We start from the raw sequence: 25707 nt of genomic DNA, 5'->3' as shown, positions 1-25707 counted from the left end.
GGGGATGTCATTCAGTGGTGGAGTACTTGCCTAGCATGCAAGAGTCCTGGGTTCCATCCCCTGCACAGTACCGAATAAAAGATGGGTCTGTAAGTTCTGGCTAAAGATTATTCACTAATTAATAAAGATTATTATCCATGCTAACCTCTACCTAGCACTGATTATAGGCCAGGCCCAGTGCTGGGTGAGCCTTTTCCCTTATACTACTCAAAGTATAGTTGTCTCTTGGTGTCAGCGGAACTTGGTTCCAGGATTCCCAGTCCCAACTAGGATACCAACATTCATAGATGCTCAAGTCCCTGATATAAGATGTGTAGTATTTGCATATAACCTATGGATACTCTCCTGCAGACTTTAAATCATCTCTAGATGATTTATAATCCCTAATTATAAATTTTGCCTAATAAGAGTTATAAATGGCTCTTATGCTGTATTATTTAGGGGATGGTGACAAGAAAAAAAAAAAAGGTCTGCACATGTTCAATCAGATGCGATTTTTCCCCCTGAATATGTTTGATCTGTGATTGGTTGGATCTGTGGATACAGAATCCACAGATACAAGGGCCAATTATACTGTCCAGGTTTCCTCTGGTTTATTTCCCTTTATGGGTGAGGGAGCTGGGGCTCTTCAGGGAAGTAACCAGCCCCTCTCTGCACAACCTGCTAGGAAACAGCAAAGGTGGGAGTTCCAATCCTGCACCCCCACTGTTCTTCACTTTCATGGATTCAAATTGCATTTGCCCTCAGACTGGATCTTGGCACTTGAACCACTCAGCTTTTCACGTCTGACTCAGGGAGAGGCAGAGCCAGCTCCTGACTGATCTGGCCCCATGGAAAATTCTCTGGCTGCCTCACTCCCCACCAGACAGCCTGCACTCCCTGGGTTTGTCGTTGCTATAGATTTGTGGGTTGCATCTTGGTACATTTCCAGTGTGTGGACCCTCTTCAGTACAGCCTCCACGGGGCTGTAACTTCAGATAGGGTAGCTATTTAGTTATCCCTGACAGCTCTGGAAAGACCTTTCTGATGGCCTCTGAACACATTCTTGTCGGGCACAGCTCAGCCCGAGCTCCCAAAAGCCAGCCAGCCGGTGCAGCCTGGCAACAGCTCTTCTTTCTTAAGTGCTTGTTTTTGAAATGATATCAACCCTCCTAATTTATAAATTCTCTGCATCAAGCAAGCTGCTCTTTGCTTCCTGCAAGCCAAACCAGAATGATGTAGTGTGACCCTGCAATGAAATGAGTCAACAGCCGTGAGTGCACGAACAGCGGTCCTCAGACAAGAGGTGAACTTCAAGGAACCTTCCATCACTACTCTGTGCTGCAAGTGTCACCCCATGCATCCTGGCTCAATGGAATCCAGCAGTGGTCTTCTCTTACGAAGCCCTTAGGTTCTGAGGAATATTCAGGAATCCCTCTAAAAAGTCACATCCAGTTGCTTGAAGTTAATGAAATGTTGTTTCATTAAAGGTTGTTCCCAAACCTCAGGCAGGTCCAGGGCGATGACAGGGTGGGATGACTGGACTATGAGCAAGGACTCCTCTGACAGCCCAGGGTTAGATCAGCGCTTCCCTACTAGGGGATGAGTGGAAAATTCCTAACTGGTGCCAAGCACATGAGATCCTGTGTTCACTCAAGATAGCTAAAAATAGAACACGGTACTTAACCATCCAAACTATCCTGGTGATATAGTCCAGGAATCACAAAGCCAAAGAAGGCCATTCCTCTAAAGTGACTGTTTACTCCACGGCAGGCTTAACTGGAACTGGACACGCATTGGAACACTCTTCTATAATCCAAACCAGCAGCTGCATCTTCTTAGCCACCTCTTTTATTTAGTCACGTCTCTCTCTCTTTGCACTCCTAATTCTCCATTCTTTTCTGCATGGTCTATGGAGGCCATTCAAAGATGGAATCCGAGATGAGTTAGTCCCATGAAACATCCAACCACCCCCTTTACTCCTACACCCAAACGCACCACTGCAGATCTGCTCTGGTGGAGCCTACCCTTCTTTTTAGACCTGGATCCCAAATGCCAAGGTCTTTCCCAAACTCCTGGGAGAATGCCGCCTTTCGTTTTTCCTAGCTAGGGAAGCCTGATAAAGCATACAACCTACTCATCATTTCATTAACTTCAAGCAACTGGATGTGTGGACAAGCCCCAAGCAAAGCTGCCACACTCTGTTATTTCAACATGCTTGGTCAATGAGAGTTCTCTGCTCAGATGGTTGATGCCACCCTGTGAACACGGTGGGGACAGGGAATGAAAATGCCTCTCATTGTTAGCATCACCCGTGAGATTCCACACTCGGGCGCTGGCCACCTAACCCCTCCTCAAATAAGAAACCAATACTCATTTTTAAAACGCCTGTTTTAAAAATGAGTACTGGGTGATTCTGAGGTGCACTCACCCCTAATTAATCCAGAGATAGGAAACTCATACAAAACAACATATTCTTCCTGAGTGACTATAACGCACCAGGCAGGGTATTTCTGCTTTTGAAGAGGTTGTCTCTCAGAGTTAGTCAGTGCATAAACAATGCCAAAACAACATGATTTAATTCACTGGGGCAAGGCTGTCTTAAAGATTTAAACTGAGACCACAGGATGAATAAACAGAGGGATTTAAAGTGGCACCCCAGAAAAAGACCAGGAGAACCAGTGACACAAAATAGCACCTGGGTCTTTCTGGTAACTTCTGTCATACCACTAGATACTATTTATTTATTTTGCAATAGTGGGTATTGAATCTAGGGCCTGGCGCATGCTAGGCAAGTACTCTGCCACAGAGCTACATCCCCAGCCCCTTTTATGTTATTTTGAGACAATGTCCCCCTAAGTTGCCCAGGCTGGTCTTGAACTTTTGATCCTCCTGTTTCAGCCTCCTGAGTAGCTGGAATCAGAGGCATGGGCCACTATGACTGACCCAGGGCCTTTCTTCTTTTTCTCTCCAGGTTCCTGCTCTGCTTGTGATACTTCCTGTAGGAATGCTTGGTTAGTTTCAAGGAGTACTGAGGACAGTTTCCTAAAATTCACTGTAGTGCTGAGCATTTTTATCAACTCATTTTCTCCCTCACAAGATTGTTTATACGTGTGTGTGTGTGTGTGTGTGTGTGTATGTATAGATATAGATATACATACATACTTACATATATACACGTGTGTGTGTGTGTGTTTGTATCTATGCACACACATATATTAAAGAAAAGGAAAGAAAATTTACAAATGTAAGCCAAAAGACTGTCTTAATTATTCTTTCCTATTTTTAGCTCTGAAATCAGTGCAGATCAGGAAAATCCAACATGTAACCTCTGTCATATTTTTCAAAGCCAAACAAAAGAGGGATAAAATGCAAAGTTTATGGAATTCTGGCATTTGAGGAAATACATGCATCCTTTCTATTGTGAATTTTAAAAATTCACACACGACATACACACATACTAAATGGCATAGAGTTTAAGAAGTTTTCTTTCTTCTCTGAAACAATACTGCTTTTCAACCTTGAATTTAGGTTAGGGTTTATTGCAACACAGTGCAACTTTGTCTTACTAAGGAAATATTTGCTTTCATATTTCTAAAAGAGCCAGCCACAAGGTGACATCAGCAGAACATGTACGTCTTCAGAGCTGTTTTCAGGGCACCTTTGTGACTACTGCATTCATTTTCAATATGAATATTATGAAGACTGGCCAGATTCATAATATGGCTCTGTGGAAAAAACCCTTGGGAGGTAGACTGACCTTTTATTTTTCATTTTAGTTATTATGGCTTGAAGGCAGCACTGATACTGTGTCTCAGTTCATCAATAAGTATTATTTATTTCACATATAATTAACTCTAAGACCACTGTAATTTTGTATAATGATTTGCTTTTGAAATGTAATTTAATATAAATCCATCAAAGGCAAAATATCATTCAAATTTAATGCTCTTCAATACATTTAAATGTCTAATTGTGTGCAAAACAAGCAAAGCCAAATCTTGTATTAAAAGAACTAAAAATGACTAAACTCAGAAATTCTAACCTTCGACCTCATGTACACTGGGGAGAGTCCCTGGTTAAACAGAAACATCTAGTTTACCTAAGAGCCTGTAGGTAATGAGGCAATATCGTATCTGAGATATAAGAGAAATCCATATCTGGATTACTAATGAGCAATTGGAAAGGACAGAGATTAATTGGGCCAAGGGGAAAGAATGCTAATCCAAGGAAGTAATGATGAGAAATTGGGAAATTCTACGTCCCTGAGTAAGTGCAGAAGAAAGGAAAATTAGCCCAAACCATGATTTTTAATCTATTTATGTTGCGCTGTAGAAGTTCTTGACCTTTTCTGGACCTACCTGTCTCTAATCACCTTCCCAAATGCATTATGTCAGAGCACCACACATACCTGGGAGGGACAGAGAGGTTGTTGTCTCAACTCCCACCTCTACCAAGAATTTAAAGAAAAGGTAGATAAGATTAGCTCTAGTTGTAACCAAGATTGTAATCAACTACCTGTGTGATTCTGCACCATGTTCAGTCAGAGGAAGGAGAAGCTGTGCTCCATTTGTATACAATGTGTCAAAAATGCATTTTACTGACATGTATAATTAGAAAAAATTAAAAAATGAAAAGTTTTTTTTTTGACAGATTAGTTTAGAGATATGCAAGTAGCTTCTACAGGCCTCAGGATAGATCCTAACCCAGCAAGACCTGGCAACATGATCAATCTGTTAAGACAGTATGAGAAAGGACAAATCCATTACAAGGAGAGTTGGCCAGCAAAGGAGCTTAGAAGAGACAGTCACCAGGGCCAAGAGTAATCATGCAGCCCTCTCAAGTGCATGTCAGGCAAGGGGGCGTGGGGGATGGTCATGGGCCCTTGAGGCCAGAAGCCACTGGATTCTTCAATAACATGATTTGTGGCTCAGATTCTATTTATATCAGAGCTTCTCAAAGCTAGACTCTTGATTCCAAAAAGAAATAACAGGTTTGTTGCCATTCATTTGCTTGTTGAATTATACTTCTGATTGTTAAAAAAAAAAAAAAAACAGGTTGGCATTCTAGTTGGTACATCTAGTTCTCTTAATAATTCAGCCTTCCTAAAATCCATCACTTCTGGGAAGTTAAGAAGTTTTGGTACATACAGCATCATGCTTCATCCTGGACCACACTGGGTCCATGGTGAAGGGACCCTTTGGGATCCATCCTGATGTTCCAATGGCCAGAATTCCTGGGTCATGCCTTTTAACTCAACATAATACAGAGGAATATTTCTGCAGATTTCAGTTCTGCTCAAAACCCCAAGATAAGTCCCTACTTTTTATTAATTATTTTCAAGTTAAAAGACCAAAATCTGAAATTTTCTGAAAATCCCCTCAGGCTCCCTCTGTGCTGTATTTCCTACTGTGTTTGCCCTCTTGTATGTCATCCGATTGGGTGAAAACACTTTTCCTCATGCACTCCTTGCTTGAAATTATATTCTTCTCCTCTCGAGTTCAATAAAATTCCACCGCAAGCTTAAAGTGTAATTCATGTTCCAGTTTTTCCAAGAAAGTTAGTCCACGGTGCTGTACTTGCTTTTCCTTGGACCAGAAACAAGTATGAACAGAATCACAGAACTTTCACCTACTCTTCCTCAGACTTTTCCTACTGTTTAATCAAGTGCTCTGTATGCACTATTGTTGCCTAGCCAACTTGTGGTTTCTCTGGAAAAGCTAGAAGTACAACGAAACCAATAACTGACAGTGCCTTTTTAGAATACTTTACTAGTTCCCATACTAACAAGGGACAGAATCAACCAGAAATAAATATTGCTAATTGGATGGGTTTTTTAAGTTGGAAGTACATAAACACAAAGAGCTTTTGCAAACCATTTGTTCATTGAACAAAAAAATTTTTTTTTCATTTTATACTCTAGACAAGATTCTAGTTTTCCCCACAAACGTCAGTCCCAATAAACAGATGCTAAAGAAAGAAGCATCCCCAGATTCCTATTTCTTAGTCCAACCTCTGAAACTGACTGTTAAGAGTATCTCTAACTTACCATGTTTTCCAAAACATCTTTGTACTATGAGTGAACTATAAAAAAAAGAAAGAAATTTTTACTTCTCAAAATAAGGATTTCTATTCTGTACCTATATAAGTTGCTGAGGAAATGTTCTTTTTTAAAGGGTTATTAAGCTGGACTAAGGTAAACAGAAGTTTTATCAGACCGCTCTCTTCAAACCATGCTGATACCGGGGTAGATGAAGCTGATTAAGACCCTGAAGGGTTCTGTGGCATTTCAGTACTGAGTTCTGAAGTTGGAGACTTCAGTGGAATCCCGTACTGTCCCAATACACAATGCTGATCTATTAGGTCCTTATCAAGTAATAAATGATTTGGGGAGACTGCCTGTGAATTTATCCTACAAAGCAAGCAAATAAACAAAACAATTCCTTCTCTTGTTTTAAAAAAGAAAGTCTTCAATTCCTTTAAAAAGCACCTATGAATATATATCTGTAAAACCTCAAATGGAATACTATTCTGAAATATAGGAGTATGAACATAATGGAAAAGTTTATAGGCATAGCATAAGTCTTTAAGTTTTCATCCAGGAAGAATAATTTGTACTGAATTTAATTTCAAGGCTAAAACATTTAAAAGCTACTTAAACGTCACACTGCTAAAGAGAAAAAATAACATTGAATTATTTTTCCCAAACCTCTGAATTCAAGAATTATACAGGGATATTTATTTTCAGGAACTTGATTTGAAAGACAATTGGGGACAGACTCACTTTAAAATATATTTTCTTAAAGGCCTAACATTTTAAAGACCCTATTTCTCAGACATTCCTATCAGGGCTTGGGAATAGAAACTTTATACTATTGCTGTACACATGGTGTATCTTTCCCTTTTATCACAACCATTGTTATACTTCCTTGGACTCTTCTTTGTGACCACTTCTCTTACAAAAGGGCTTAACCACTTCAATGTGGGGTTTGCAGATGATTGGGTGCAAATATTTTATATTTCTGTTTGTTAAAACAGAAATATGGTTCATACTCAGGGTGGCAAAAGCCAAACCCACTGAAATGGTTATTTCTATTGGAACAAAAATACCAAATGACTTTAAGGTACCAGTTTAATTTTCTGGGGTGGGTATATAAGCCTACTTTAGGTCAAAGTTCATAAGAACTGATAAGTAAGATGTTCCCCAGTGATGGCCCTGTAATGAGTTTTAAATTAAGCCATATATTTTTCCTTCACCTGGTCACATACTATACCCCAAGCTATCTAGTAGCTGATGCCCACATGAGTAGAAAGGAGGCAATTTCACCCCCTGTGAAATCCCATTTCATGCATCTTTGAGAAATTCGAATGTGCATGATAATAAAATATATCACAGAGACAAGAGCCCTTGCCAACAGTTATCGAGTGCTGAAATTAAAAGCATATCCTAATCCCTCTGTAAGCGCACAGATCAGGCAAGTGTCAAAAGCAAAGAAAGGCTTTGTGCAGGAATTGCCTTACAATTCTCTGCATACTCTATTTTCAGTTCCCTGGCTGTGAATTTTCCTTCTAGTGAATCCTTGAACACACCCTCAGACTCCCTGGTTCTTCAGGTTTTCATCTCTGTGTTATTCACCACTCTCTGATGTGATGAAGTACAGAAGGAAGAACTACACCTGGGTGTGCTGTTTTTTTCCTGACATGAAGGATACAAACTACAGGGTTATGCTATGGGTGGGGGATGGGGGGTGGAGAGGGAAACTTTCAAAGTTCCAGCTTGGGGAAGAAGAACATGCCTAGCTAACCTGCAATCCCCTCTTGGACGTTCATCTTAGGTCTTCCAGGTACGTTACAATGCATTAAGAATATTCCAAGGATTTCTTGACTGTTGGGGTTTTGAGATGTTTCTACTATTTCAGGAAAATGCAACAGTTCCATTGGTGACTGCAGAATACCAAATTATGTAAGGCACTGCAGAGTATGTGAGACCAAATGTTTCTGTGAACACCACTCACAATTCAGCACCCTGGAACGGGGAAAGGGAGGGTCCTGGGCACCAACAAAGCGCACACGCATGCTGGGGAGCCGAGGGACAGAGGCGGTCGGCTGGCGGCTTTCTCTCTGCCCTGGCCAAGGAGGAGGGGGAAGAAGAGAGAGAGGGAAGGCAAAGTACCGTCTTGTCCAGGCACTGAAGGCAGTAATAAGGCTTGCAGCAGCAATGGCCCATCCCGGCAGGCTGGCTGGTAGGGGGACCTCCTGCTTTCAACGTGTCAGCGGTGATTCCTAAGCCGAGGAACTGGCACTCGAGAAAGGGGCGCGCCGCCGGGAGCTGTCACAACTTCCATGTGGTCCCTTCGGCTACCTTATTTCTCCTAATAACTTCAGGTATCCAGGCGCCGGAGGGTTGGGAGGCAGAGGAGGGCGGAGCGGCAGCCTCAGGAATCCTGCTGCGGGAGGCCACCCTGGCGGGCGGGAGGAAGGGAGGCGACAGGCAGCAGGGAGGGTCACTGTGCCCCCGGAATCCTCAGAGTGAGGCAAATCAATAGTCGCCTAACAACGGAGCATCCGCCAGTGCCATCTCCCCCGGAGGACAGCCAGCCTGCTCTCAGCCGGCAGCCGCTCCCAGCCCTCCCGAGTGCGGACGCGCCCTGCACCACGCAGACACGCCTGGAGAGGACGCAGGACGCACACAAAAGGAGCCGGGCTTCCAGGGACGGTCTGAGGACCACCGGGCCGAGAGCGGTCAGATCCGGGCTTTCTGCTCTTCTAAGAAGTAAAGACCTTTGTAAGTGTCATGATGAGGCCTCTCCTCCCCGGCAACTCCATTTGTTGCCCATGAGAACCATTTTCCAATTTCATGCCATAAACAGTTTTTGACTTTCTTTGATGAAATCTTTACATTTGTAATATAATTTTTAAAAAAAATTTTTTTTTAGTTGTATATGGACTCAATGCCTGTATTTGTTTTTATGTGGTGCTAGGATCGAACCCAGTGCCTGATTTTGAGACATAATTGTGAAATCACGTATACAAACCATCCAAGTGGCTTCGGTAATTAAAATTGTGGTTGGGATATATTTTTCCAGGTATTTCTCCAAAGCAAATGGGCATAAAAGCTGAGAGGACTTGATTTTTAATTGATTAATTATTTTTAATTAAAAAAATTAAAAATAGAAGAGGGCAAAAGATATTTTCAAAACTGACTTGGTATTTAAAAATTATATTTATGTAATCCTGAAATTAAAGATGCAAATATTGGCAAGATTGACTTTGACCCAGAGGAGAAATTCCAAAATTTGTCATGAGCAGAAATACACAATTACATTTTCATCCAATAAAGTTGCCTGGGCTAGAAGCAGACAATAGTTGCTGAAATTAGGTGATTTTACTAATTTAACTGAGATTTTCTAAGCAGATTTTAACTAAGTAGCTAGTACAGGCAATGTAGATTTACTTGTAGAAAGACAAAAGTATTTGGTCAAATATGGACAAAGTGGAATATTTGGAATGCTTGTCTTAAATGTGACAAAATAAGTGCAAATCTTTTTAAAGCTAGCAGATAAATTAGCATAATCCTTTAGGAAGGCAATTTGGCCATACCTACCACATTTTAAAATATCCATATACTTTTTGACCCAAGATTTTCCCTTCTATCCTACGGTAATACACTAATATGCAAGAGTGTGTGCGTCAGGATCTTCAATTCAACATCATTTGTAACAGCATAAAAATAGGAAATACCCTAGGTTTCTGAAACCTTCCCACTATATGGCAAGGTGATACACTGTTGAGAAAAAGTAAACTTTTTTTTTTTTTTTTTTTTTGTGGGGTTGTAACCAGGGATTGAAATCAGGGGCACCAAGTCACATCCCCAGCCCTATTTTGTAGTTTATTTACAGACAGGGTCTCACTGAGTTGCTTGGGATCCTCCTGCCTCAGCCTTCTGAGGAGCTGGAATTTCAGGTGAGCACCACCATGCCCACCCAGGGAAAGTAAACTTTTATCAAAAACAAAGCAAGCAAGTTCATTTGTGGATGCATTTGTTTATGTTTAGAATGACGCTTTGAAAGCACAAATGCTATCCATGAAATAGTAGCCAGCCCTTGGAGATGGGAAACAGGTGAATGAGCTCATTTACACTTTCAGCCTATTGCCAGTATGTTTTAGTTTTATTGTTTTAAAAGAAGTAAACTAGGGAATAGGCAAGGACTACCCACTGTCCGGGCTCTGTGATGTTGAACAGAGCTGCCTCCTCTCACAGTCTTATATGCTCTTTGGTGGTGAGATTGGGCTGGCCTAGCGTCCAGTACCTTGAACATGAACCTGGGATGAAAGATGTCCCTAGAACTTTTGAAACCTTGGGAGAAAAACTTTAAATTGCAAGAAGTAGTTGTTTTGTACACCCATGTTCATAGTGGCCTTATTTACAAGAGCCAAATGTAAAAGTAAACAAGTGTGTATTAAAGGACGAATGAATAAAGAAAATGTGGTGCATACCTGCAATGGAATATTATTTAGCCCTAAAAGGGAAGTTTTTTTTTTTCCCTTTGGTTCTGGGGATAGAACTCAGGGATTTGTGCATGCCATGTGCTCTACACTGAGCTGCACCCCCATACTGTAAAGGGCAGGAAATTTGATGCTACAAATTTCTACAACTTGGATGAACCTTGAAGATACTGTGCTAAGTAAAATCAGCTAAATACAAAAGGATACATATTGCATGATTCCACTTATATGAGAACCTAGAGTTAGCAATTCACAGAAACTGGTTGTCATGGGGAGACGGGATCTGTTTAACCGGTTCAGACTTTCAGTTCTGCAAGATGAAGAAGGTTCTGGAGATGGCACAATGTGAATATATTCAACAACACTGAACTGTGTGTTTAACAATAGTTAAAATGGTAAATTTTATTTGTATTTTACCATAATTAAACAAAAATGTGGTGGCTTGAAGTCCCCTGGAGGCAAAGAGCCCCTGTACAACAAGTATCCACCAAATCAAGATAGGCAGAGGCCCTTGTGGAAGAGCCAGAGGCCCTGGGGGAGGTTGCACAAAGCTAACCCTCTCCCCAGCATGATGGAAAGAATGATTTCTTCAGGCAAAAATGATCTTACTTCAGATAAAGTTTGCCTTAGGAAAGGATTTCTTTCTAAATTAGAATTTAGACTGCATCTTAGGAGAAAACTGCTGCTTATTTTTGGGCCATGTATGAGAGCTCTTGCTAGCAGTTGTCCAAGGAGAAGAGGGTGAGACTGCAGAATCCCCCCCAAAGAAAGTTCCGCTTCTCTTCCTGTGCTCAGAGAGCACTAAAGGACAAGCGCTGGGGTTGGCTCAGTCCATCCTGAAACCACACATGTGGCGTGATCTCAGCCCAAATAACCCCCATGATGAGAAATGTACCAGTGTTCTAGAATTGTGTCTTCTTTGTTTTGTTTTCATGTTATAAAAATAATATGCATACCCCAAATAGAGATAAATACAAAGGACCTTCCTCTTCCCGTGTCCAGTTTCAACAACCATCAAGATTTTGACATCTGTTGAAACATCTGTTTCATCTATCCATTTTTTACCTTTTCCAAATTAACCTTTCATCACCCAGATTCCACCATCACCAAGATTTTTGTCACCTTGTTTTGTCCCTTTCTTTTTCTTTTTTCTACCTAAAATATTTTAAACGGTTGCTAGAGTATTTTAAATAGTTGCATATGCTTCAGTAGACATGGCTAAAAATTGTGAACATCTTCTTACATAACCACAGTGCCATTATACATTAAATAAAACTGACAATATGTCCCTGGCATCGGATACCTATGCTATAACAAAATTTTGGTTTCTAATTTTTGTATATAGTTTGTTTGTGTGAATCAGGACCCCGACCAGGCTCATGTGTTTTGTTCGGTTTTAAGCCCCCTGGGTCTCTTACGGGCAGCAACCTCAGGCTCCCTTCTTTCTTCCTCATGCCACTGCCTTGCTCAGAACTGGGCCAGCAGTCTTGAGGAAGGTCCCCCAAGCTGAACTGGCCTCCTTGCTTCCTTGTAGTATCATTTCACTCCTGCCTACATCCCTTTAGAGGAGATTTAATCCTCAAGTCTGCATTAGATTCAAGTTCAGTTTTGCAGGGGTAATGATACTTCAGATGTGACGTGGACATCATGTGGCCCAAGCACACTGTCTGGGTTTCCTTGTTAGTGAGTTACAATGAATCAGGATGTGATAAGCTCATCTCTGCCACTTCAAGTTTCCCATCAAACTTTCACCTAAGAGTTGCATCTATTAATAACTACTACCCGAACTCGTTATTTCACTGGAGGGGGTATAAAATGATGTTCTGATGGTTTTTGTCTTTTTACACTTATTAGTTAAAATTGTTATATAAAAAACAAATTTTCAGGTTGGGATATAGCTCAGGAGCAGAGCACTTAACTAGCTTGTGCAAGACATTGGGTTTTATCCCCAACACAGCAAAATCCTCCTCCTCGACATCAACACTATCCCAGCGTTTGTCAACTCAGGTTATTTCAATGCCCTACAATGTAGTATGTACAGGAAAGACAGACTAAAGGCATCTTCCTCCTTTCCTTCCATGAGCCAATTTTTTTTTAATAAACCCCTTTCCTTGCAACAGTAGCCACTGAGGCTGTCGTTGAAGTGGTCATTTGCCTTCTCTCACATTTTCAAAATATCATCATAAATTATGAAGTGATGTTTTAATTTTAATATATACAAGATGCTTTGTTTGACTGAACTTATTCTTTTTAGGTGCTCAGTGACTCCCAATTTTAACCTATGGGCACCACTTCCTGTCCCCTGTGTCCGTCAACACAACTCATCAGTCTGATTGACTTTCTTCCTGAAACTGGAAGATACCCCAGGCTCATCTTGTACATGTTCTTTTTATTCTATTTTAATGTAGATGGATACAATATCTTTATTTTATTTATTTTTATGTGGTGCTGAGGATGGAACCCAGTGCCTCACACTTGCCAGGCTCTCTGCCACTGAGCCATGACCCTAGCCATCTTGCACACATTCTGCCACAGATCTGCAATCATTCATCCTCCCAAAGCCCTGCTTCCCTCTATTTGTGAATGGTAATTAGATCCCATACACAATGGGTGCTATTATTCCCTCTCACCACCTAATGGGGGTGAAATTCTCTTGGAAGAAGTTGTCCTTCCTGCAGACAAACCTCCGCTGAAGAAGAAATCAGGATGGGACTTTGGGCTGCGGTGAGAAGGAAACGATTCCTCCTTTGGGGCCTTCAGAAACTGTAGCTTGGAGTCCAGGTAGAGGCAAAATGCTCAATGAAATTCATTTTAGGAAGATCAGTTGGCTACTATAACACAGTGGCAAGGCAGGGCTAGGAAAGAAGACACCTTCTGAATAAAGATTCTCAAGAGGCTGGCGGTATAGCTCAGTGCTAGAGGGCTTCATATGTGTGAGGTCCTGGGTTCAATCCCTAGTACCAGAAATTTATTTATTTTTCTCCAGGAAGTTCCCAGAATACTTAGATACCTGGAAAAAGACCAGACTTCTTGAAAGCAAATAAAACAGGAGTTTAGACTGCTGTAATCTGGGATAATAAGAAACTGTGAACTTAAAGGCTCTTGAAACCAGGGACATTTTGGCTCCCAATATTTAAAAAAATCTGTGATAATTTTTATTTCTGGCATTAGAACAAGGATTTAGAAAAGCTCCATGAAAGCCTAATGGTAGGTCTCATCAGAGAAAATCTCACACATGCTCTCTGATTTGGAGCAACAAATGATTGATAACAGATGTCAGGCACTGTGCTCAGGACTGCATGAAATATTTTATGTAACTTTTGCAAAACTATGTGAAATGAGCAGCATTATCATCTCCATTTTACAGGTAAGAAAAGGGAGGCTTAGAGATTGTACAAACTTGCACAAGAAACTAAGAAATTATTGATAGAATGGAGCGTTGAATGCCGGTCTGCCTCTCAAGCTCACATCCTGTAAGCTGGTGTTATAACCTGGATAAGGGATCTGAGTATATGAATACATTCAAACATGTTTATAGAACTACTCCATGTTTTCACAGCTCAAAACAAGAGCTTCCATTTTAATTATTTGTAAGTATGTTTACAGAAAAAAAATGTGCCAATAACAATGGACATAATAGAAATCAGGTGCATGTCAATGTTAGAATGTTAAATTTTATTATCATTTTTGTCTTAAGCTGGGAATTCCTTACCCATTCCCAGTGAGATTCAAGTCTCTTCAGCTCAAACTTGGCTCCCCAGTCAGCTCAATTTCACCTCTTCCAGGACCTCTGCCTGACCCCATTTGTTCTCTTTCTCTTGATTTCACATTATTCTGTATGCAGGGCCCCACAGCATCTTGTCTCATGTAATAATAATGGTTCACATTTGTATTCTGCCAAATATCACAGCCCCCTTGCTGTGCCTCATTCAGTTCATCCCTGGAGGCTAGCAATCTGCCTTGAGATGGTCTCAAGGAAAACTTCTGAAGTGTTGCAGGAGGGGACCCCGTGACTCAAACCCAGTAAAGGTGGCTTATGGGAAGAGACATTTGGTGCTTTGTCCAGTTTGTGAATCTTGGTACCATTTGCAGGTGGTAGATGAGATTTAAAAAAAAAAAAAAGGTATCCTGTGTCATTATTTATTTGAAAAGAAAACCTTGAAAAATGATCATGAGAGAGTCTCCTGCAGATCGTCAAGGCAACCATCTGTTTATTTTGGTCCCACATCTATGCCCCTCCTTTTTCCATGCATCTAACATATGAGCTGGAGTTCTGGTATGGGATGTTCGCAGAGGATTGCCAGGAAAATACGAGTAGCTTTTACCAAATTCAACCCATCTAGAGATTCTAATGAGGTGAGAGTGGCCCAGGCAGGGGAAATACAAAACAGGAATCTTAACACTGGAAGCAATTGGTGGTTAAGATCATCTGCACATAGACATATAGAGAGGCTTTGGAACACCTCTGATATAACAACTTGGATTTAGAAAACTAAAAGAAAAAGGAAGACACAAGTGACTTAAGTGCTTCTGTCAATCCTTAGATACCTTCTTAGATACCTGTCAAAAGAAAACTAAAAATAGAATCATTTTTTCTGTAATAGTCAAGTAGTAAAATTGTTATCAATAAGATAAATCTTTTTTTCTAGTAATTTAGTCTTTGACAGTACTTTGATTTTATTTCATTTTAAGCCAATGACTAGCATCCTCAAGTCTCTGCCTTATATGCAGCTGAGTTGGCAACTCTCATAAGAGAAATGAAATTCAGTACTTTCTTAACAGGGTAAACAGGTTGGACAAGGTTGGACAATTGATAGGTAGACTCAGATATATGGATGGAAAGAAGTTGGCAAAACCAGAGAGTGCATTTTTCTATTTGTCACTTATTAGATGAGAAGAGTGATCTGTGAACCATAAGTGGACTGCTAACACAAAGAACGTGAAAGAAAGAAAAAGAGCAATTACAAAATAGAAGGCTTATGGATTTCAGTCTGACTCTCGTGGCTTTGGGTAGTTCACTCGCTCTGTCTCAAGGCCTCAGCTTTCTCTTCCATAGTATGAAGATAAAATTTTCTACCCTGTAAGGTTTCTGGACTTGGCTTTTTCCTTTAATTAGGTTGAAAGATGCTAATGATTCTATTTATAGTAATAGAGACAGCGCTGACAGTTCACAGCTAAACTGTTGATAGAGAAGTGCAAATGAGTTGGCTTTGGATATTCCGAATATTTTGGATATTCTTACTCAACCAGAAGTAAGGAGCTGGGTAAGCAATGAATATCATGACACTGGCTCCTAAGCCATAGCATGAGAAAGGACGAGCTCAGGAATTCAAATTCCTAGCTCAAGTGTCAGATAAATAACCTAAGAGCCTCTACATGTACCCTGAAAGAGATCCTTATCCTCTGTAGCTTCAGGGCTTAAATTGCTGAAAATCAAATACAAAATCTCATTCTGTCATGGTGTGAATGACAACACAAATTGAACTTCCAGTCCTGTAGGGTGTCTACTCTTTTACTTCATTTCCTGCAGTACTGGGGATTAGACCCAGGGCCTTAAACACACTAAGCAAGTGCTTTACCACGGAGCTACATACCCAACCTTTTTTTTTTTTTTTCTGAGACAGAGTCTTGCTTAGTTGGTCACAGATTACAGGCTTGTACTGCCGCCCCTGGTTTGGGTGTCTACACTTGAAATGAAAGCACTACTTGGGAAAGAATGGATCCTATAAGTTGGCATGGGGACATTGGGCCCCTAAATCATTTTTAAACATTTTATTAGTGCATTAGAGTTATACATAATATTGAGGTTCATTCTGACATCATCTCACATGCATGGAATTTAATAAGCTCCATTTCAGTCCCCAGTGCTTCCTATTTCCCTCCCCTCTTCACCCCCATCCCTTGTTCCCTTTCCAATTACTCTACTGGTCTGACTTGTATTTATTGACTGTTTTTTAATTGGTACTTTATAGACAACGTTGAAATTCACTGTGGTATATTCATATATTGCATAGCATAATTTGGCCAGTGTTATTCCACAGTTCCTTCCCTCTCCCATCCCTCATCCCTCTTCTTCTATCCCCTCTCTACTCCATTGGTGTCCCTTCTATTGTCATGGAATCCCTCTCCCTTTTTTACCTTATTTTACTTTAGCTTCCACATGTGAAAGAAAACATTTGACCTTTGACTTCCTGGTCTGACTTTCCCCCTTAATATGAGGTTCTCCATTTCCATCCATTTATTAGTAAATGTCGTAATTTCATTCTTCTTTATGACTAAGTAAAACTCTATTGTGTGTGTGTGTGTGTGTGTGTGTGTGTGTGTGTCCCCGTCCAGTCATCTGAGGGCAAGCAATTGGGATGGTTCCCTAACTTGAGCCCCTAAATTCCGTTGTATCTTCAACACCAAAGGAAGAGGTTTCTCTACTTATAACTGAAGTGGCTCACCTAACCTCACAGGAAGTGGCCCTCCTGACTCCAGTGGCACCAGCCTTGGAGTCTCAGCTCTTGGGGGGATTAACCTTCATCGCCTGGGGAAACCTTGGTGGCCTCCCTCGAAGTGGCTGTCATGCAGGACAATGCTGACTGTCGGGACCAACCTCCACCTTCCCTCTTTACTTCTAGACCTATAATGAGATTTCAGTTCCAGAAGCCACCCAAGGAGAGGTACAAAATGTGACCCATTACGAGATGCATTTCATTCTGAAAGAAATTTCTGGAAGAAATTATTTCTCTAATTTATATAGACAAAAATCCAGGGAACAAATGTGGGAATGGATACTCAAGGTGTAGGATGATGATGGAAGTAACATAAGTAATTCAGGCTGAATTTATTACCATGGGCTACTAAGGAGAGATTTTGTATTCAGTGTTCTAGCTGAGGGAGTTAGAAAGGGCTCTAACGGTTTGGTTGGTTGGTTGGCTGAAGCATGGAACAGAAGGTTGCTCACAGTGAGAAAACCGGAAGTGCTGGACGGGCTTCTGTTTAATGTAGAGAAGGGACCTAAAGGCTTAGGGAGACTGGAATATTACAGTGGATATTAGACCTGCACTGGGAGGGTCTACAACACGTGAGGTGAGGGAGAACATCATGGTGGAATAGTGCGGCAGAGGAAAGCAGCTGAGGACATGGCTACCAACTCATAAAATATAGACCTCAAAACACACCCTCATGACCCATCTCCTCCAGCCACACCCTACCTGCCTATAGTCATCACTTGGCTAATCCCTTCCAGGGCATTAACACACTGATTAGGATAAGGCTTTCATAACCCAGTCATCCCACTTCTAAACCTTCTTGCAATCTCTCACCCAGGAGGTTCTGGAGGACATCTAACATCTAAACCATAATAGATGATCTGACTTTCCCCCTGGAGCTTTAGCTCAGATAGAAAATGGCCAATTAATCATGACGTTCCTAGATTGTTCTGGAACTGAACAGTCAAGTAAATTCTTACTTGAGAAGATACACAGAGAAATTCTAAGTCAAGTAAACAAAGTGTAACCTTCATCATAATAACAGAGACAAATTCCTTGATTCATTTTTAGACTTGCAAAAGAAATGTGAAAGAATCAAGAAGGAATTGTTAGTGTCAATCCCTACTGAAAAAATTAAGACAAGAGGTTATGGAGGAAGGAAGAGCTCTTACACACGATTGCTCCAGAGTAATTGTCACAGAAGGCCAATGAGAACCACAAGCACAGATGTCACTGCCCCCTGACACAGTCCTCTACAAGGACAGGACCAGTATCTCTCTGTTCAAATCTGAATTGCTGTCACTCAACATTGTAGCCAAAGATTATTGTTTCAAAATATCTATACAATCCTCCTCATTTTTGTCCTAAAAAACTTCTCCCTGCCTCAACCCTTTTGAATATGCCCATGGTTTACTATGGTTTGTACATTCTTGTTGCAACGGCTCTGTAATATACAATTAAATAGCATTATTCTTTGGAGACTCTCTTCCTCTGATTGCTTTTATATTTAGGTTGACAGACTCAAGCCAGTTTATAGACCCAGAACACTGTGAGTGAAGGGGATGCTGGACCCCCTTGTGGGAGAACCTTAGTATTCTACGGAAAACTACACTAAAATTTCTAATCTTTCTCCTAGTCTTCTCAGAAGGAACCTATATCTGTTCACTGGGGGAAAAGAAATAATCAGAGCTTTGGGGAACAACTGTAGCCTGTCTGTGAACTGACACTAATTCCAGGAAATTCAAAATGCACTGTGGCCTACCAGTCAGAATAGGGGCTTATGGAGGTCACATGATCCATGGAGCTTTAGCTCAGATAGAAAATGCAGGATTCTGTAAGACAAAAAGACTGAAAAATCAGAGGACATAAATCCCTGGCTCCATTCACCCTCTCCCCCAATTCACTACAGAATCTTGACTCTGTAATACTGAATAAAGGCAGCAACAACCCAGGAATCTTGAAAACCATCCCCAAACTACACAAATGGAAAAAAACAGAATAATCAGATGCAGAATTACTACAAAGAATCAGAAAAATGAAATCCAACACATTTACCCCAAGAAAACAACCATGAAACAAGAATACTGAAAACTGAATTAAATATACTAAAACTAGCATTTGGGATACTAAAAAAAGATCTTATGAGAAATACAAAAATGAAGAACAGAAATGGACAAGGGAAAGAAACTAACAATAATTTTAAAAAGAGTTGATTGAATTTTGAAAAAATGGAAAAAAGAGGCAAGGTTATTTCCAAAATGAATATTAAATTATAAAGTGTTCAAAAGATAAACCAAGATGAAACCTTACTAAGAGACATTTTAAAAGTTAGGAAGACAATCAATAAAATAAAAATGAGAAAAGTCTAGAAGTAAAAAGGGTCATAGAGAAAATAGTGGAAGTGGAAAACAGAGAAGAATTAGTGCTCATATTATTAGATTCTCTGAAAAGGAAAAACAAAACAAATACTTAAGAATTATAATGTAAGAAAACTTTCCAGAGAATGAATCTGCATATTGAAAGGGTCTACTAGGTATTTGGAAAAGTTAACCCAGATTTATCAACCTGTTAGAATTCAGAGATTAAAAAAAAAAATAGGCAGATGTTTTGCCACTCTTGGTTCAAGATAGTGAACAAAAAAATTAAAAAAAGGAAAAAACCCAATATAAAATATAATCAATTATTTAAATGTTATGCATTTATATTATATTATATAAATATATTTGATGCTAGCAAATATATCTTTTTATAAATCACCTTTGAATCATTCATAAAAATTGACCACATAGAAAACATCAGTAACTTTCACAAATTTGAAATATTGCCAAAAATACTCTGATGAAACCACAATAAAATTGATTAACTAAGGCAATAAAAACAATGCTATAGTTTGGATATGATTTTAGAGTGTCCTGCAATGGTTTATGTACTCAAAGATTGGATCCCAGTGTGGAGGTATTGGGGTGGGAAATTTGAAATGGTGGGGTGTCCTGGAAGGTGTTAGTCATGGGGGAACCACCCTCAGAAGGAATTAATGCTGCTGTCATTAGAGTGAGTTAGCTTTCTCAAGACTGGGTTATTATAAAGGAAATCCACCCAGTGCACTGGGCCCTTTCTGCTGGTTCTTTTTCTGTTTCTTTTTCATCTTGAGACACAGCAAAGGGACCCTCATCAGGTTGCTGAATGCTAACACCACACTTTTGGAACCTTATACCATCAGAATTGTGAGCCAAATACACCTCTTTACTTTATTAAATATCCAACCTTTTGTGTCATAGCAGCACAAAAAAGACTAAGAGAAATAGAATTCATTAACCCAAACTAAAAATAAAAAGCTCTCCCCCTGAAAAATTTAAAAAGCCTCCCTTTAAACAACTCTTGGGTGAAAGGGCAAATACAAACTGAAATTAAACAATTAAAAAAACACTAAAAAAAGTAACAAAAACAACAATACCCCAAACACTAACATATGAGATATTGTAAGCAGTCACTAGGGGAAGATTCAGAACATTACACACTTTCATAGATTAAAAAAAGAAACAATGTAAACAAATGATTTAATATCTAACTTCAAAAACTAGAAGACAACAAAGTAAACTAAAAGCAAGAAGTTGAAAAGAAATAACAAATATAAAAGCAAAAATTAATAGAGAATTGAGATCCAGTAGACTTAATTGGAAAACATTGACAAAATAGCCAACTGCTAACTAACCTAAACTAATAAAAAGGGAGAAAGCATAAATTAGCAAAATAAGAAATGACAAGAGGAAAGAGGCTATGTTGCAGAACTCTCTATACAAAGAAATTCAATATTAAATGGATAGTTTTCTCAGGAAATAAAAATTGTGCAAATTAGTTTATCAGGGAGAAAAAGTTTAAACACAGCAAATTTCAATGGAATATGCACAGACAATTATTAAAGAACTACCACACACAAAAGCTAAGGCATTTCACCACAGTCTTCTACAAAACTTTCAAAAATAAGATAGTTCTAATGTTCTAGAAATTGTCCTAGAGTGCTAAAAATGTGGTAGGCAAAATAATGTTTCCCTCCCACTGAACAATGTTCAGTCCCAAACTCCCAGAACCCAAGAGTCTGTTATGTTATATTGCAAAAAGTAATTAAGGTTACAGATAGAATTAAGGCTCCAATCAGATGACCTTGAAAAGGGAAGATTTTCTGGATTATCTAGGAGGCATAATGTAATCATTAAGAGTCCTTAAATGTGGAAGAGGTAGACAGAGTCAATGTTAGAAGGATGGAATACAAGAAAAACTCTATTCCTACTAGCTTTGAAGATGGAAGGGGTCCATGAGCCTAGGAAAAGCTGGTAAAAGCAAGAAAATGGATTTTTCCCTTACAGCCTTCAGAAATGAATCAATCTGCCTGTACCTTGATTTTAGCTCAGTGAGATCAACTTTGGACTTCTGACTTCTGGTAATAAATTTGTATTGTTCAATGGTATATTATTATAAACAATGAAATCTTGTCATATATAGGAACATGGATGGAAATGGAAGTCATTATGTTAAGTGAAATAAGCCAGAAATGGAAAGACAAATACCACAAGTTCTCACTAATTTGCTGAAACCAAGAAGGTAATTTTGTAGAAGCATGGAATGGAACCATGGTCACTAAGAGAGTGGAAAGGTCAGGATCAAAGGACAAAAGAAAGATGTTCAATAATAGGCACCAAAACACACTGAGAGAGGAGTAATTAGTTCTAGTTTTCCTATTGAACAGTAGGGTAATTATGGATTAAAACATTCCATGATATATTTCATGATTACTAGAAAAGAAGAACACAAATTCTGATTATGTAAAAGTGATTAATGTCTGAGAATATGGAAATGCTTCTAACCTGGATATGATTATTACACACTGTATAAATGTATTAAATCGCCATAATGTGGCCCAGAAAGATGTACAAATATTATATCTCAATAGAATAAATAAATAAATTTGTGTTGTTTATGCCACTAAGTTTGTGGAGATTTGTTATAGCAGCAAATAAAAAAATAAGTTAAAAATACTAATATAAAGATAAGAAAATCCTTTTCTTTTAAAAAATTAAGAATAATCTAAGTTCAATACTTAAAACTAAAAAACACCACAAAACAAGTAGAAAAGAAAATGAAACCTGCCTACCAATGTTTCTCATGAATAGCATTGCAAGAGGGCTAAATAATATATTAGCAAACAAAATCTCATACCACATAAAGAAAATAATATACCATAATCAAGTGGGACTTGTTTCAGTAATTTAAGGTTGGCTCAATATTAGGAAATCAATATGATAAACCTAAGGGAAAATATGATTATCTTCATAGATTTTGAAAATGCCTCCCACAAAAATTCAATACTCATTCCTACTAATAGCATTCAAGAAAACAGGAATTGAAGAATTCTTTCTTAACATGATAGAACACCTTGCCATGATAAAAATCTTTACTCCCAAAGCCACTATTTGACTTAATATGGAAACACTAAAAGAATTTTCATTCAAATCAGGAATAAGGCAAAGATTCTTACTATCACCACTACTATTCAATATTAAACTAGTAGCATTAGCCAATGAAATTAGAAAAGAAACTAATTAGGATCATAAGATTTGATAAAGAAGTAAAATAATCTCTATTTTTACATGATCTGATAATAGATCTGAAAAGCCCTAAAAAAATCAATAGTCAATGATAAAACTGACTCAAACAACAAGAATTCATTGCTCCCATTAAGAGAGCAAAATACAAATGTAGTCATAATCAATACACAAACATCGACTATTAGAGAACACATATGAGAAACCCCCAATTTATACATAGCAACAAAGATTAGATATATAAGAATAAATCTATCAAAAATATGTAAAATTGCCATGAGTCTGGAAAGATATAAAAATAGACTAAAACAAATTAAAAGCATTTTTTATTATTGGAGAAATTACTGAGCCTCATAAAGATGCAAGTTCTCAGTAAGTGAGTTTGTAAGTTTAGTGGAATCTCCATGAAAATACCAACAAGCCTTGGTTTATGGAATTAGACACATTGATACTAAAGTCCATTTGGCAAAACAAACATGCTGGAATGCTCAGGAAATTACAAAAGAAAAAGAAAGAAAGAAAGAATATTTTTGAAAGGAAGTTAGATCTATCATACATTAAAACATACCACAACACTACTCTAATAAAAATGCTGTGGCATTTTTACACCTGGCATATGTATAGACCATATGCATCTAGCATGTGTGTAGACCATAGCTCAGTGGAATACAACAGAAAAGTCCAGCAATAGAGTTAAAGACCTTGGAAATTTAGTATATAATAAAGCTGGCATTTCAAATCATAGGACAAAGATAAACTTTCTAAAAAGCAGTAAACAGGTCAGGCACAGTGACTTTCACCTGTAATCCCAGCTACTCAAGATGCTGAGGCAATAGGATCATAAATTCAAGGTCAGTCTGGGCAATTTAGTGAAACTCTCTCTCAAAATAAAAAAGGCTGGGGATGTAGCTCATTGGTAGAACACCCCTGGGTTCAATCTCCACTAAGAAATAATACCAGGTAACCATTTCGCTAAAGATGAAATTATACCTTATAACATACTGAAGAATAAAAAAAGAATAAAATCTAGATGGGTAGAGGAAATAATTTGAAAACAAACCCATACAATTACTAAAAAAAAAAAAAAAGAGAGAGAGTAAATTTTTAGTATTACTATGGGGAAAACTTTTTAGATGTGACTTAAAGTACTCACATTCAACCCAAAACTAATAATGTCACCACATGAAAGTTTTATCAGTTTGGAGAGTGAAAATGTCATAGTCATGTGAGACAGACAAATGAGGAAAGATTGTGTGTAGCATGTGTCACAGATTAAGGGCTGGTGCTTCTAACATGCCAAGAACCCTTCCCGATGGAGAACATCATGACAGTGAAACAAGCCAGACCCAGAAAGTCAAGGACTGGACGCTTTCCGTCGTGAGTGGAAGCTAGAGCAAAATGGGGAAACAAAAGTGGGGGATCACCTGAAATAGAAGGGTGATAAGTGGAGTAGAGGAAGGAGATAACAGGGGGAGGGAGGAGGGACGGGAAAGGGGAGGACAGGGAGGAGCTGCAGAAGGAAACTGACCAAAGTATGCTGTGTACTCTGTGAATGGACTACAGTGACCTTCACATTTCTGCATATGTATAAAGTACCCACTTAAAAACAATGAGTGAACAGAAGGAAGATTAGTAGAATTATTGGAAAGGGAAAGGGCAGGAAGAGGGGAAGGAAAGAGGAAGTACTGGGGACTGAAATGGAGCAAATTATAATCCATGCATGTGGAGCAAATTATAGTCCATGCATATTACACATAACTATAAGGCACTAATAAGAACATTACAATATTGAACAGCCAAGAATTAAAAACCCCAACAGAGAAATGGGAGATAATCAATGGACAAGAAATACAGAGATGGCCTTTAAACATAGGAAAACTGCTTAAAGTTTCTCCTAATTAGGGAAATGCAAACTAAACACCAAGATACTATTTCTTATCAATCGGGTTGGCTAAAATAAAAAAGTATGAGACTTATTTAATTTAGCAAGGCTTGGGGGGAACAGCACTGCCAGTGGATATATATAAAAATACTAGAAATCACACATCTAGGATTTTACTCGGAAGACACAACTCTAACAATGCATAAGGTTGTTCATCATAGTGTTGTTTGTAATTGCAAAATATTTAAAAACTAACCCAGTGTTTGGATGTGGTGGTGTATGACTGTAATCCCAGTTATTGTGGAGGTTGAGAAAGGAGAATCACAAGTTCAAGACTAGCCTGGGCAACTTAGTGAGACCCTCAAAGTAAAATAAAAAGGGGTAGGGATGTAGCTCAATGGTAAAACACTTGCCCAGCATGTGTGAGGTCCTGGTTCCACCTCCAGTACTACAAAACAACAATAAAACACAACCACCTAAATGCCCATATGTAGAAGGGTTCAACAAATTATGGTGTATTCACAAAATAGAGCACAATGGTTGGGAGAAAAAAAAAAGAAAAAAAAGAATGAAGAAAAATTTCATGAATTTATTTGACACAGTTTCCAGAACATATTGTTATGTAACAAAAGCAAAATACAAAAAAATATTTGTACTATTGTACAGACAATCAGGAAGTTTAGGGGCCTATTGAGAAGTGGAGGGATCTTTAAGGGTGAGACCTCGTGTGAGGTCTTTAGGTTATTGGGGGTGTACACTTGGAGAAAATGGTTGGATTCCAGGTCCACCTTCTCTCTCTCTTTTGCTTCCTGGCCATAAGGTGAGTGGTTTTGTTCTACCATGTGCTTCTACCATGATGTGCCACCTCCCCACAGCTCAAAGCAATGGGCTAATTGATCCTGGATTAAAGCCTCTAACACTATGAGCCAAAAATAAACCTTTCCTCTTTATAAACTGATTATCTCAGCTTTTTATTTTGTTTCTTTTTGCAGTGCTGGGGATTAAACTTAGGGTGTTCTATCACTGAGTTACATCCCCAGCCCTTTTATATTTTATTTTGCTAAGTTGTCCAGGTTGGCCTCAGCCTCTCTAGTAGCTGGAATTACAGACCTGCACCATTATGCCCAACAGGTATTTGTTATAATGATGGAAAACTAACACAGTAGTTTCTTCCTGGGAGAGATGATCATAAGATCATGGAGCGGTACACAGAGGCACCTCATCTCTAACTGAAATATTTCATTTAAACCATAAAATATCTAAA

The 25707-nt window shown here is 39.0% G+C and overlaps 1 protein-coding gene across 4 annotated transcripts in view; it reads right to left on the bottom strand.

Annotated features, from left to right (window-relative positions):
• The window catches only part of MTUS2 (microtubule associated scaffold protein 2), a gene marked incomplete at its 5' end in the record, with an annotated part of 410463 nt that overhangs the window by 58650 nt on the left and 326106 nt on the right, over positions 1–25707 (bottom strand). Inside the window, one exon of one of the 4 annotated variants that reach the window (XM_081286223.1) lies at positions 8153–9107. The exons of the other annotated variants lie outside the window; for them this stretch is intronic. Within the exon in view, the coding sequence (XP_081142349.1) occupies positions 8153–8206 (54 nt within the window). Of the gene's footprint in view, positions 1–8152; positions 9108–25707 lie in introns of those variants that run through there. 4 annotated transcript variants of the gene reach the window in all.

Source organism: Spermophilus citellus (genome assembly GCF_964194105.1).
Source record: "Spermophilus citellus genome assembly, chromosome: 1".
Taxonomy (NCBI): Eukaryota; Metazoa; Chordata; class Mammalia; order Rodentia; family Sciuridae; genus Spermophilus; species Spermophilus citellus.
Note: the sequence above shows the minus strand (reverse complement) of the source record. Positions and strands in the feature narration are given on the sequence as shown.